Source organism: Alligator mississippiensis, chromosome 2 (genome assembly GCF_030867095.1).
Source record: "Alligator mississippiensis isolate rAllMis1 chromosome 2, rAllMis1, whole genome shotgun sequence".
In the NCBI taxonomy this organism is placed as follows: Eukaryota; Metazoa; Chordata; order Crocodylia; family Alligatoridae; genus Alligator; species Alligator mississippiensis.
In genome coordinates this window covers 188,884,937-188,900,089 of record NC_081825.1, presented here as the reverse complement: position 1 = coordinate 188,900,089, position 15,153 = coordinate 188,884,937, and the positions used below count along the sequence as shown (strand labels likewise).

Below are 15,153 nucleotides of genomic sequence, written 5' to 3'. Positions count from 1 at the left end.
GAGTCTGCTCTGCACTGCGCTTCACCACGTGAAGTTGTATAAGTGGTGAAAAGCACCTCCAAGGTGTTTTAGTTCAAAAACACACTGCTGCCATTTTCTCAGCGCTTACGCACATTTCACCGCTTATACAACTGCATGCGTTGCAGTGCTAGGCGCTTTTCAAAGTACCCAGCACTGCGGCACTTGCACGTGTAAGAAAGCCCTGGTGAGCCTTAAGGAGGGAGCTCCGGAACTGAGGAGCAACTGCTGAGAATGACCTCCCATGTGCTTTTGCCAAGCAGATTTTATGTACTGATGTTACCTGTAGCAGGTTAAGGTAACCTTAAGGATCACAATGGGGCATGAGGTAGAAGTCAGTCCCTTCAGTATGCATGGTTCAGGCTATTTAAGGCCTTTTAATTCAAAACCACCACTTTGACTTGCCCCGAAAGCTACTAAGAGCCAACACAGACGCTGGAGGACTGGAATAAGGTACTTCTGGCAACCTACCCACTTCATCGTGGGTAGACCTGCAGTCTCTTCCATCAGAAGGCAGGCTGCTATGTTCTGTACCAGCTGCAGCCTCCAGATGGTTTTGAAGGACAGTCCTGAGTACAGCACATTCCAGTAGTCTAGTTTTAAAATTACAAAGGCATGGATGATGTTGGCCTGATCCAAATCTGAAAGAAAGGGTCATGGCTTTCTTACCAGATGAAGTTGGTGAAAGGCACTCCTAGTCACCTCTACTACCTGAAGATCCAGGTGCAGCAAAGGATCCAGGAGCACCCCATGGCTGTGAACCTACATGACATGGGAAGGCTGGACCCCATCAATATCCTAATCCCTCCAAGTCCCAATCCGTACAAGTCAAGTGGTCTGCCCACCACCATCCCCTCTATCTTTTCTGGATTCAGTTTCAACTGGTTCACCCTTATCTGGTTCCCAACTGAAGCCAGTGGGTCCAGGGTCAGAAGAAAAGAAGTGGCAGAGCTAGGTGTCATCAGCATACTGATGGTACTTCACTCAGTCTCCAGACACATCTCACCCAACAGCTTCATACACACATTGAACAGAAGGGGTGACAAGATGGAGCCCCAGGGGACCCCAAAAGAAAGGTCCTGAGGAAATGGTGAGCACTTACTCATCACTAGCCTTTTGGACCTTTCTGCTAGAAAAGGGAAGAATCAATTCAGAGGGGTTCTCTGAATAGCCACCAGCTCCTGTGAATACTTTATTAGTGCCTCATGGTCAAATGTAATCAAAGGCCACTGAAAGGTCTAGCAAGATCAGCAGGGCACAATTTCCCCTATGGATCTCCAGGCAATGATCATCAACCAAGACTATGAATGTAGTCTCTGCGCTATATCCAGGATGAAAGTCAAACTGGCAATGGTCCAGGAAACTGATGGCATACAGATGAGCATGGAATTGCCAGGCAGCCACCCATTCAATTGCCTTCCTCAAGAAAGGGCAAGTTGGAGATGTGGCAATAACTGGCTAGGGAATTAGCATCAAGTGATGACTTACTGAGTGCGGACTGGACAACTGCAAGTTTAAGAATGCTCAACACCCTGTCCTCCCAAAAAGGAGACACTGACAGTCCTTGCCAGCAGCAGGCTTTTACAAGTCTGCTTATGTTCATCCTCTGGCTTTTACAAGCCAGGATGAACATGGGTCCAGTTCACAACTGGTCACTCTCATCCCCCATGAACACATCCTCTGCATCAGTAGGTAGTTGTAATTTAAAACAATACATATAAATAGGACAAGACTGGGCTTCCTCCACCCCAAATTTTGACTCTGCAGCAAAAAAGCAATGGTCCCAGCCTGTGCTGGATATAGGTGATTTGGTCTGCAAATCAGATGACAAACTCATCACAGCAGACTGAAGACAACTCGTTTTCCAGGCAGACACAAGCTGGATTATCCGGCCCATTTCACCAGCACAAACATTCTACCCTACCCTACACAGCCATTGACGCTGCAACTCCCTTGCAGATATACTTTTTATTCTCTCACTCTCTTAAATGTCCTCATCTGTACTATGAAGCTAATAGCTTTTCCCTACCTCACAGAAGTGTGAGGAAGACAGATACACTGAAGACTATGAGTGTGTAGACAGTACAATGATAGGGGTCACGTAACTGCTGACAACAATCCATTCACTGATCTGGCGATGCATCTACACATGCAATTTAATGTACATTAACTTATTTTAGCGCACATTAAAGCATCATGGTAAATCTGTGCTCTTTATCTAATGTGCATTAAAATAAGCTAATGCACATTCTTCTAGTACCTCACAATGCAGGTACTAGATTCAACACGCATTACTTAAAGTGCATTAATTGAATGTGTGGATACGCCTTGATATGGCAGTTTTTCTGTGAGAATTGTATCAGAAAAGTTCTACAGCATGTGTCCTAATGTACAGATATCTATTCTCAAAAGCTGCACATGCAACACCACCCTCAACTGATCTGCGAAGGAGACAAACTCTCTCATTGTGAATACTGAGGTCCATTAATGAACTATGGTGCTGTTATGATGTAGGATATTGCTGACATGTTCTCCTACTGACATTGCATTTACTCAGTGCCATTTGGTTTATTACAGTTTGTCAAGGTTCCATGTACCATCCATCCTGGAGTTATATTCGATGTCATGATCAACAAGTGGAAGCTATCTGCTCCCAATTTAGTTGTGTCTCTAGTTGGAGAGGAAGAAGACTTTCAGATGAAACCTTGGTTGCGGGACACCTTAAGAAAAGGACTCGTAAAGGCAGCTCAAAGCACAGGTGGGTTCAACTTCTAGACTAAGAAAATAATCCCCTTTCCATTCTAGAAGATTCCCACCTAGCATATGCTGATCTTTAACCTTAGATTTTATTGGGATTGTTAGCACATTTATGAACTGAATACAGGTTCATTGGAAGGGGGCCTGCAAATAGCTGTTAAAAATAAGGTAGTGTTGAGGTGATGCTGAAGGTTACTGTGGTACCCAAAAACATGACCCTCTCAACTATAGTTGGTCCAATAAAAGATATAAGCCACAAAAATCCTTTCCTCTCCTTTGAAGATAAGGTTCTTTTACTAAGACTACCACAAAAGTTTACTTTTTACTCCACAAAAAATTACTGTAAGTAGTAGTTCTTGTAATTTACAGACACTTCAAAGTTCAAGTGCAGTTATACCCTCAGAGGTACCCTGGAAAAAGGGCATAACAAGATACATATGTATTGTATCTGGGATTTCCAAAAGAATTTAGAAGTGGCCGAATTCTGTTCCCAATGAAGTCAAATTCTTTTGAAAAACCTCATCTCAATCCCTACACCTTACACGTAGATATGGGTTTATTTTTGTTTTGCATGTTGTTGAAGTGACAGCCTTGCAAACAACCTGGAGTCAAAATGTCAAGCTGTATCCACTGTGAAGGGCAAATCATCACTAGAAAAACAGAATCTGTAACTGGATTCAGTTTAACACAAAACTATTAAATGATGCACAAACTAGGGGAGAAGTCAGCTCACTTTCTCTCCTTCTGTTCATTTTAGTGCTAGAACTAACACTAAAATCAGCAACTGATTGAACACACCTAGAAAACAATTTTAAGATGCCTTTTTTTCTTAGCTTTTATCAGCCTATCTTCACTTTGAAGTTAAAATATTTTCAAGCAGTTTACATATTTTTCTTAATATATTATGTGGTCTACTTCTACATCTCCACCGTGTTCTGACTTGCCCTGACCAGTTCTGCATTCTGTTATTAAAAAACACAAAACAAATGGGTACTAAAAATCCTAAGGAAACACCAGTAACTGAAGTAGTTATTTAGATCATTACAGCTGCTCTTCATAGTTTCTGTTTTGCACACATTTCCTGTCCTGCAAGACCATGATACACAGGAGTGGATAGCACAAAGGGCTCTAATTCATTTTTATTGTATTTTTTATTTGTCTATTAAATGGAAAATACTGTTTCTCATTTAGCTAGGATCCCCTCAGATGCTTCCCTATGCAATGAACTAGTGAGGCCTACCACCACTGCTCAGCTACTAGATGTTCCTAACTGCCTCTTATCCTCTCACTAAGAGTTAGTATAATCTAACTATGCAAAATGTAATGATATCTTTATTGACTTGCATTTGGCCAATAGACAGCTCTGTGCTGCAAAGAGCTTTCCAAATGGAGTGTAAGCTAGGAAATAAAGATTCATAGATTCATAGATGCTAGGGTCAGAAGGGACCTCAACAGATCATCAAGTCCAAACCCCTGCCTAGGCAGGAAAGAGTGCTGGGGTCACATGACCCCAGCCAGATGCCTATCGAATCTTCTCTTAAAGACCCCCAAGATGGGGGAGAGCACCACCTCTCTTGGAAGCCCATTACACATTTTGGCCACCCTTACCATGCAGAAGTTTTTTCTGGTATCTAACCTAAATCTGCTCTCTGTCAGTTTGTGACTGTTGTTCCTTGTTACCCCAAGAGGCGCCCTGGTGAACAGAGCATCTCCGATCCCTTGCTGTGTCCCCCTAATGAATTTGTAGGCAGCCACAAGATCACCTCTCAGCCTTCTCTTGTGGAGGCTGAAGAGGTCCAGGTCCCTCAGTCTCTCCTCATAGGGCTTGTCCTGTAAGCCCCTAACCATACGAGCGGCTGTCCTCCAGACCCTCTCGAGTCTATCAACATCCTTCTTGAAGTATAGCACCCAAAACTGGACGCACTACTCCAACTGCAGTCTGACCAATGCCGCATAGAGGGGAAGTATCACCTCCTTGAATCTATTTGTCATGCATCTGCTGATGCATGATAATGTGTGGTTACCGGTTAGATAACAAAATTACATCTCAAAATGTATGAAGCATGTTTACTTGGGCCTGTAATATGTAATTTTTTTCTTTATTAAAGTCCTCCTGTTTAACATAGATGATCATTCCATAAATGACAAAGATTATGGTTTTGGGCCCAGTATTTCTGACTGCACAAAAAGGCCCCAGCAAAACCTAGATCCAGCACTGGTAACCATGTAGCTGAAAGTACTTAGGTGCGATAATAAAACAATTATCTAATCTTTTTTCCTATTAATTTCAGGTGCCTGGATCTTTACCAGTGCTTTACGTGTTGGAATAACAAGACACATAGGGCAAGCAGTTAGAGATCATGCATTGGCTAGTACTTCATCCAAAGTAAAAGTGATTGCAATTGGAATAACCTCACTGGAAAAAATTCAGCACAGAGAAATTCTGGACAGTGCAAAGGTACTTTCTCATAGCATTTACAGAAAAATCTTATTAGACACAAACAGCATCTCCAAGGATAGGTGGTAGTGCTAAGCAATACAAAGAGCCTAGAGACACACCAAGGGGTTAAAAAAAGGTGTGTGAACAGGAAAGATCAAGATTTATGTTAGATCCTAATGTATTTTTCTCTTGTGCGTTCTATATAGACATTGCCTCTTGCCTAACTAACAATGCTGCAAACATCCAGCAGGTGACAGCATTATACATTGGTTTAGGACCCGTGAAGATAGAGCTGACTGAGGAGGAAGAACTTAATTTATATATTACTATTAATACTACTACAACTAATACTATTGTTTTTTCTTACATCACTTTTATCTGAGCATCTCAAGCTACATTACAACCAACATAAAAAGACAATTACTTTGCCAAATAGGGAACTAAACTAGGAAATTTTAATGTTCAAATTTTTAGAAATGACATTTGTATTTGGATGCCTTGAATTTTTGCAAACCCAGGTTCCCATATTGTGGATCTGAGCTTCAGAAATACTGAGCACACACAATTTCATTTGTTGTCAGCAACAGCTTGTGGTGCTCAGTAATCCATGTCCAAGGTTTTTCAATCTGGGTATGATTGAGAAGCTCTTAAAAATGTTGGCCCAAATGACTTGCTAAAGGCCCATGAAGTATTTTAAAACCAGGGTCTAGAACTGAACAAAGGTATTTCAATTCTGCTATTCAAACTAGTAGACATACTGCCTACTGACTATTATATAGTCAGAGTATAACAAAGCAGGTATGTCAATAATGATTTAAGCAGTAGTGTGCATTTGTACTTTTGTACTAACATGGAGAAGCAGAATACATAGTATGACTACAGCTCCTTGATCCTGTGCCTATTTCTGCTCTGAAGTTTGCTGGCAGGTAACATTGCACGAGTGGGGAGACTGCCAGAGTATACCAGTGTTCTGTTCTTACTAAGCCCCTCCTCAGCCTCTAAGCCCCACTTACTGGACCAACAGTGGGGAATAGTGAAGGAATCAGCTAGGGCAGACAGTAATCTTCAGTTGGGGTAAAAATGTTGACCCATAATATCTAGGCATATTGTACAGGGAAGATTTGGTACTTATTTTTTTTAAGTGAACAAAAATCCATCTTTATCCATAACATGCAGCACTAGCAAGCAAGTGTAATTCTTTATATTGCATAAGATAATACAGCTCTCTCCTAACTGTAAATCTGAATTCTTGACCAATGTATAGTTGGCGTGGAGTGTTCTTGGCTTATTACTTCTGGAAATGTACCCACACCAAGACATTCTGGATTTTAATCAGTAACTTTAAGATGAAGACACCATAGACATCAATGCTGGTCTAAACCCAGGTCTCTTTATACTTGGCACTAAACACAGACAGCTTGCTGTCTAAAATGGACCTAATGATCCACTACCAAGAAACAAAACAAATCCTGAAGCAGGAGATCCCCCTGTCTGTTCTGGGTTTATGGTCTGCTTCAAACAACTCAAACTTTCTTCCCATTTCTGTGGTTGGCTATAATAGATTGATACAAAAATGCCCTTTCTAAGCCCTATTCAGTCAGGCCTGGGGTTTATGTCCTAATCAAAGGTAAAATTTGTGTCTGGAAGACTCTGTCGTACATAACATTACAGGATACACATGCCCCAGACACTGCCTACTAAAAATAGGAAAAGAGGCAGCAGGAAATGATTGGATGGACTCCTTGGCTGCTCTGTGCTGAGCAAACAAGATAGTATCTACAGAGGGCATGAAAACACAATGCCCTTTCCCTACACAGCCCTCTGTAGTTCCAGTTTTCCTCTTTCCTCACTAACCTCTGACCCACAGCCAGGGCTCTTACAAGCTATAGAGAAGGCAGAAGAGATGCCAACATCATCCTTGGCATCAGCAGAGGGGAAAGAACTTAACCATTCCTAGGATTGGATTACCCCTTCAGAATTCAGTTAGGCCTCTGTGCCCTGTGAACACAGCCCAACCATCCAGTTACAGATGTCTCAGCCCTAGAGAACCTCTGCATCTACCACTTGGCTTCTGGAAACTGAAACATGTAGGACTACCATATGTCTGGGTTTTCCTGGACATGTCCTCTTTTTGGGTCCTCCCATCTCCGTCCAGATGGTTTTTTTAAATATCAACAAATTGTCCGGGATTTGGGATTTTGGTCTGCTCAGCACTGAAGTTTTCCCTGGCACTGGGCTGCAGCAGGGTGGGGAAGGAACCTGCCTCCAGCAGGGGAAGGGAGCAGGGGAGGGACAGCAGGGAGCTGTGCATGGCCGTGCTGTGCTAGTGCCTGTGCTTGCAGTGGCAGGGCAGCTGGGAGACACTTGCAGGGCTGGGGGGATCAGGGAGTTGTGGGTCAGGAGTGAGGTGCACTGGCAGGGCTGGGGGGAGCAGGGGGCTATGAGCTGGGAGTGAGGGGCACTGGCAGGGTTGGGAGGGCTGTGGTTTGGGACAGAGGGACTCCAGGGGGTAGGGGATGGCATGGTCTGGGGGGCAAGTCTGGGTGGGGAGTGGGGGGCAACACCAGGGCTGGGGGGGTGTCGCTTGGGAGTGAAGAGCAGGGGCAGGGCATGGACATATCACTGTCCCCCTCCACAATCATGTTACGCGCCCCCCCACCTTCCCCCCCAACAGGTGTCCTCTTTTTTTAAACTGGAAATATGGTAACCCTAGAAATATGGTCTTCACTGTCCTTTTTCAGTCATTACAGTTATTTATACAACAGCAGTGCTGTACACAGAATCTAATAGGAGCCCAAGGCACTTGCAATCCGCATATGAAAAACAAAAAGACAGTAGGAGATAGAAGCACAAGAAGAGATATAATGTGACTGAGTAGGTAAGCTTACCAGCTCCAAGTGTTGGGGGAAACAAAAGAGAGAAGGAAGGAAGGTTTATAGAGTCACCCTACTGGCCTACTGCTATATAAGCTATATTAAAGGATTATGAGGAGATGCAACAGCAGCAAGCATGCCTAGCCCAGGTTACAGCTGGCAACACCATATGAAATTAATGATGAATGGACATTAGGAGAAAGGAGAGATTTACTGAAGAGGTACAAAAATGAAGTATATAATATCTTTAAAATGGAGGATGAGAACAGTGGATAGTTAACTTTCTTCATACAGCACCTTTATGTTATTATAATAGGGACACATTTTAGGATACCCTTCCCATCTGGCTGTTGAAACAAGGGAAAAAAAAGAATAAAAAAAAGTTATTGCCCCCTTCTGGAAGCTATTTGTAACCCACCCCTGATGATGTAACTTCCATGTTGACAGCCTATGCATTAGACTCTATGTAGTCTTGCCAATAAAGTAATGTTGTGTGGCTGAATTAGTACATCCCTATAGCAAGCCAAACTATTTGCTCATGAATGATGGTAAAATATTACTGAAATCAATAAAAATGCCCCCATGTACATCAGCAAAGGCTGTGACCCTCTAAAATCTTTACGCTTGATTCCCAACCACCAGGTTTTGTGGCCCTTTTCATTTGTCTAAGTTCAGTAGTGCATACTTCCCAAAGTTCTGAATGAATGCCTGAGATCCAACCAAGATGTTTGGTGTCAGGACACTTTGCAGAGTCCAAAAGGGAGACTCCAAGGGCTTCAGTTTTCAGTAGTGTCAAATCCGGCATCTTTTACAAAGTTTCCATTTTTCCCCTCCTACCTTTCAAAAGAGCCTTTGTTCAAAGTGTCTAAAGATTTATTTGCTTCCATATCAAGGTCCAAAATCATTCAAAACAGAACACAAGCACATATAAAATGTGGTATTGACTGCATGAAGAAGATTAATCTTTCTCTCTTTCTAGAATGACAGTCCTGTACACTATAAATCAGATGATAACAGCCAAGGACCACTGTATTCCCTTGACAACAATCACTCCCATTTTATTTTGGTGGATCAGATAGACCCAGATGAGCCAGATGGAACAACTAAACTACGGCTCACCTTGGAGAAACATATTTCAGAACAGCGCACTGGGTACGGAGGTAGGTAGACTCAAAAGAAACTATACACAATAATTTGCTGACATTCTGTTCAGTTCCCAGTATTGTCTTTAGAGGCATGAGATCAGCATGCTTAGCACAATGGGACCTAAAATACATGAAGTGAGAACCAGTTCCTAGCCCAAAGAAGTCACCATCTAAGTAGGTAAGACAAAGGAAGTATTATTCCTATTCATCAGATGGGGGACTGAAGCCTTTGCAGTGCTACCAATGTCTTTATAGCTTTATAATTTGCTAGCAAACAGGCAACTGCACAGTCTACAGTGCAACAAAAATGGTGGAACTGCCACAAAATGTTCCTCTTTTGAAGAACTTCCATGTAAAAAGACCTTTTGTAGCACCACATGTAACATCTGTCTAGTTACATATAGTGCTCAAGGGAGTCCCTTGGACTCACAACATCCCACAGTCCTCTGTTCTCCCTCTCTCCCCTTTCAAAGAGCTCTACCAGCACTCTGCTGAAACACTGCATTGGGGCAGTAGCAAGAACACCAGTTGTTGTGAGTATTCTTGCAGTGGTGGCACCTACAAGAGCCTCTGGGTTCCAAGTAGACCACTGCCAAGCACAAAAAGAGCTTCCGCCACCACTGCAGGAACACTGGGAGCACATTGTAGCACTGCAAGTAAATAGCTATCCATTCCCAGAGTCTATAAAGGAATTAAACGAAAATAAATCCATAGCAGCTGTAAGAGGGGCATTCAACAGCCAGTTGTGGTCTGCTTGAACTTCAATGGTCCATCAGGCTAGCATGGCTAAGGCATGCTGGCTTCTGTAGCCAAGAAAATGAGACAGTGAGGTGCCTGATGTGATCCCAATGGGCAGATCTAGGTTTTTGTAAAGTTGGGTGTAGGAGCAGTGACTGGTGCTCCTCCCAGCTTCTTCTACCCCTGCCAACCATCAGGGCAGGTAGACTATGTTATGGGAGCAGCAGCTGGAGACTTCTTTAAGAAGTCATCCTGACCCTGCCCCAGCTCTCAGCTCTCTTCCATGTTCATCAGCACTGCCTTTCCCTGCCTCTACCCTTTCCCTTTCTTTCCTGCCCACTGGTGCTCCCACTGTCTCTGGCTGCCTAGAGGGTGGGGGAGCTCCAGAGCTGCTTCTACCCTACTTCAGCCAGGCTTCACAGGGAGACAGGCTCAGCAGCAGGGGCATGTGGGAGGCACCAGACAGGGAGGAGAAACGCACCCTCCCACTGCCATTGTCCCTGGTTGAGCCTGACTCCCCACACCACCTGGCTGAGGCAGGGCAGGAGCAGCTCTAGAGCTTCCCCTGCCTCCAGTGCAGTGGAAGACAGCAGGAGTGGTGGGTGAGGCAGTGGGGAAATGGAGGGGAGAGATGGGAAGATTCTTGCCAGCTTTGGGGTTTTTAAAAAAAGTCCCCGGCTGTTGCTTCCATGGTGTGATCCAAAAGGAAGTTGTGACCTTACCACTGCACCCCTTCTGGATCCACTCCACTGGTGTTGCATCTGCTCCACTCCAGCTTCCCAGCCTGAAAAGTGAAGTAATCCTTTACAACTAGGTCAGTTGGAGGTGGGCTCTGGTGTTCTTTAGAGAGAACCTCAAACTCACACCCCTAGAGCAATGGATACAGGTCTGAACCACTTTGCCCCCACGTCTCCGCATTCAGAGTAGTCTCCTGTAATTTTGATATACCCCCCACCCCTAACTGGCTACATTCCATGGGGCATTGCAGCCACAACAGAACTAGGAGCTTGCTTCACATCTCTTTACCTGAGGGTGAAATTCAACCCTGAAGAGAGATAATACAAAGTGTAAGTACTACCAAAACCCAATTCATTCCTATTTTAAAACATATTTCAAGTGCTTAATGATCCTTATAGAAGCTATTTGTAGAAAGGGAACTACCTATAGTGATGAGATCTTTAAAAAAAATTATTTTGCCATTATGATGTCTACAGAGTTTAACTAAAGAAGCAGAGAGAGAGAGAGAGATCAAAAAAAGAGGCAGCCAGAAGCAGATCCTACATTTTGTAAAGGCAGGTGTGGGACCAGTGACTAGTGCTACGGGGGTGGCTGCACCCCCCACTGCCAACCTCTTCCCTCCCACCCATTCCACCAGGGTGGGCAGACCATGCCCTGAGAGCAGCAGCAGCTGGGGACTTTAAGTCCCAAAGAAGATAAGCATTTCCTCAACTCCCTTCCCCTCTGTGCTCAGAGGCATACCCTCTCCCCTTCCCTCTCTGTCCTCTCCCTTCCTATTCCATCCTCCCCGCTTGCTGCTGCTGGTATCCCCACTGTATGTGCTGTCCCAGGGGAGAAAGGAGCTCCTGTCCTGCTGGAGAGGAACACCCAGAGGGAGCAGACAGGAACGGGGAACCCACCCAACCAGCACCACCGGTGTCCTAGGCTGAGCCTATCCACCACACAGCCCAGCCTGGAGCAGAACAAGAGCTCCCCTCACCCCAGGGACAGTGGCAGTAGCAGGCAAAGGAGAAAGAATGGGATGGGAAAGGAAGTGAAGGGACAGGGAGGGGACATGCCTCTGAGCACAGAGAGGAAAGGAGCAGGAAATGTTTACCTTCTTCAGGACTTAACATCCTGGGCTGCCACTCCTGCCATGTGGTCAGACAGGGAGGTGCAATCATGTCTCTGTGCCTGCTCTGGATCTGCTCACAGATGTCTGTCTTCTTGTGCATCAGCCAAATTGTTAGCTAATTTTCACTTGCATTGAAATTCTGTTCATCTTATCTAGCTGAATAGATATACCAGAGAACTTGAATAAGCCTAAGGAATGCTTGTTACTGATGAGAGCACTGGTGGTGCCATTTCCATAAAAGACAGCCCATGCTGAGTCTGAGTTGAAATTTTTTGCTTGAAAAATCAGAGCTGGTCACGAGTGTTCCAGCTGAACATCTTTCTGTGAGAAAATGCTGATTGCGAAAATCAAAATATTTTTGTGGGAGTATTTGATTTTGTTGGAATTGTTGGTTTAAATATCGAAGTAATTGAATTCAGCTGTTATGTTATAGAAGTTGAAACTAAGTACATCAACCACCTCAAAACAATGTACTTTGATAAGGTAATTTCCTAGTGTTTAGTGGCATTTTTGAAACGTCAAGGTTTCATACCAGTTTTGGCAAACATTTCAAAATGTCTAAATAGTCTTGAAAGTAAATGAAAAGTTTCAACCAGTATTGTAAATTAATAGGGTTTGAAAATAAACACAGAGTCTCAGGGCCACAGAGTCATTTTCCAAACTAGAAATTCGTATTAAAGAATGTGCCACATAGCACAAGTAGACAAAGTCACTTATCTGACCTTGGTTACATGTCATCTTCATGCTTCAGCTGAGTTCCATGGTAGCTCTATCATCCCAAAATAATGAATGTTGCTATTTATGAATGCTTCAAGAAACCTAGAGGAAAACAGTGCTTTAAAAATCACTTGAACTAAATCTCCCTCTTTCTCTTGCTAGCAACTGCACTTACTACTCTGCCCTATAGTTCCTAGGACCGCTATTTTTAGACATGCTAGCAAGTCACCTTGGAAATACTCCTTGTAGAATTTAATGCATGGATACAGAACAGCTACCATTTCTAAACAGGTAGAAAGGGTATTATGGAATTCTAAAGGGAAAGGATGTCTATCTTAGCTTTTGCCTACAGTTCTGGCAGGAGTTAAAAATTCATATCTGAAAACAAGATGATTTGTTTTAAATTGTTCATTCTGTTACATCATGCAAAGTTGTACTGATATCATGTCAGCTTGTGTTGCATCATATTTTATGCTGATATGAAGCAATGTATGGTTGATATCTATTCAGATCTGGGTCATCTCTTGTAAACTTATTTGCACAGTCAGTTCACTGGTATCCCTGCCCACCTCATCCTCCTCTTTCCTGAATTCTCACCTTACATTTCCTGGATATATTTTCTTAAAAGCCCATACTCAGACATGTTTTATTTGATGCATACAAGTAGTCCCATGGGACTACTCACATAATGAGAGCTGATAGAAGTTTCAGTTTCATATTTTCAATTAATTTTGGCAAGAATGGATTGCAACTGTATATTATAGAGGTACTCAGGAATTCTGATTATAAAACTCATTTCCAAAACTCCTACAGAAAATGCTACTTTAAAAAACCCCACCACAAATCAAGCCCAACAACTTACATCTTTAGCACTGAACACAGGCATAGATGTGAGTCTTTACATATGTAGCTCACTGCAGGATCAAAAGGCCTAAGTCAACTCAAGGAGTAGGGATGAGAATATTAAAAGATAATCTCTGTAATTCCATATGCACAGCCCTGCTGAAATCCAGAAAGATGATGCCATCCTAACATCTAGAACATTAATAGCCTTTAAAAAAAGGCATGATGTACTGACAAAAGACTATAAACTATAGCAACCTGTCCATCCAGGAAGAGCACACACCAACTGCTGAAACTTCCTTAGCCTGACGAAGGGTTTTTGAACCTGAAAGCTTGCTTAATAACTATTCGCCAACTATTTGGGTTGGTCTAATAAAAGATATCAAATTCACCCAAGGAACCTTGTCTGCCTATGTCCTTAGACCAACACAGCTACAACCTAAACTCCTCACAGTCTTTAATATATTTGTGTCCAACACTTGAAGATATGCTACTGTCCCTATTTTATAGATGAAGAGCTGAGGCACAGAGGGCCTGAGTATTCTAATATTATAGAAGCCTAAGTATGTCTGTCTGTCTGTCCGTAACACTTTATTCTCTCTGATTGGCTGACAAACAGCCAATCAGAGTGTGAAGAAGTGTTCTGACAGAAGGCAACCCACTGCCATGATGGTGGAGACACAGGGGACGGAGTAGGGGACAGCGAAGCCAGCACAGCCTGGCCCAACACAGCAGCTGTGGGGGTAGGGAAGGAGCGAGCCTCCTCCCCCCATCAGGCCTGGGCCCACTCCTCCTTCTGCCTGCCCTGCCCTGCCCACTCCTTCACCCCTGCTCCCTCACGTTGGTCCCGAGCCTGCTCCTTTTGTCCACCTGCCACCGCCAGGTCGACCCAGGCCTGCTGCTCCCCATGCTTCCCCAGCAGCCTGGCTTCTCCCCACTCTCGGGTCCAGTCCTCCCTTGCATTGGTCCCAGGCCTGCTCCTCCCTTCCCCCAACTACTGCAGCAGGGAGCGGGGGGAGCGGGCCCGGACCCCAAGCACCAGGAGGGAAGGGAGAGTGGGCCCAGATGGGGGGAGGCCTGGGGCTCCATTCCCACCCTCCCACCCCCATCATTCTTGACGGCCAATTGGCTAGTTTCTATATAACGTCTATGGTATCTCTTGGGAGGGGTGCTCCAACGCATGCCCCATACCCTCATTCCTGCTTGCATACATCAAATAGTCATTCTCAAGCATGTCAGAGAAGTCTCAAGCGCCTGTGGGGAAATGTCCCCAGAGCCTTTGCTGCTGCATTTTTGTGTTTGGCACAATTTAATGGAAAGGGGTGGGCAAGGCTCCACTAGGAGCATGCATCCACAGATATGTGGGGATGTGGTGTATAAGCATCCTGAATCACTCCATTAAGAGTATGGACTTGAACCCTAGTCATACTTCTTAACACTGACATCCTAATCATTAGGCTAGAACATTATTCCCTGGTTTCATTCTTAAAGCCCAGCTTCCTTATCTTACTGTGCGAGTCATAAATAACACAATACTTTGCAGAAAATGGCAGGCTCATAACCATTTTAAGAATGCTATTAATGTAATCATTGTCATCTGTTTTACAGGAACAGGTAGCATTGAAATCCCTGTGCTTTGTTTACTAGTAAACGGAGGACCAAATACACTTGAGGTAAGACTTCCTTTGCAATGGCATAAATAAGGAAGGTAACACATCTACACACTGTAAGTGTCAGCTACAAGACTATTTTCAACTGAAAATGTTGTTG

The 15,153-nt window shown here is 43.9% G+C and overlaps 1 protein-coding gene across 1 annotated transcript in view; it reads left to right on the top strand.

Moving 5' to 3' along the window:
• Positions 1-690: 690 nt before the first annotated feature.
• The window catches only part of TRPM5 (transient receptor potential cation channel subfamily M member 5), a 71,544-nt gene continuing 57,081 nt past the window's right edge, over positions 691-15,153 (top strand). Inside the window, exons 1-5 of the mRNA XM_059721340.1 lie at positions 691-993; positions 2,596-2,776; positions 5,067-5,233; positions 9,068-9,248; positions 14,992-15,056. Coding sequence (XP_059577323.1) covers positions 691-993; positions 2,596-2,776; positions 5,067-5,233; positions 9,068-9,248; positions 14,992-15,056 — 897 coding nt within the window. The remainder of the gene's footprint in view (positions 994-2,595; positions 2,777-5,066; positions 5,234-9,067; positions 9,249-14,991; positions 15,057-15,153) is intronic.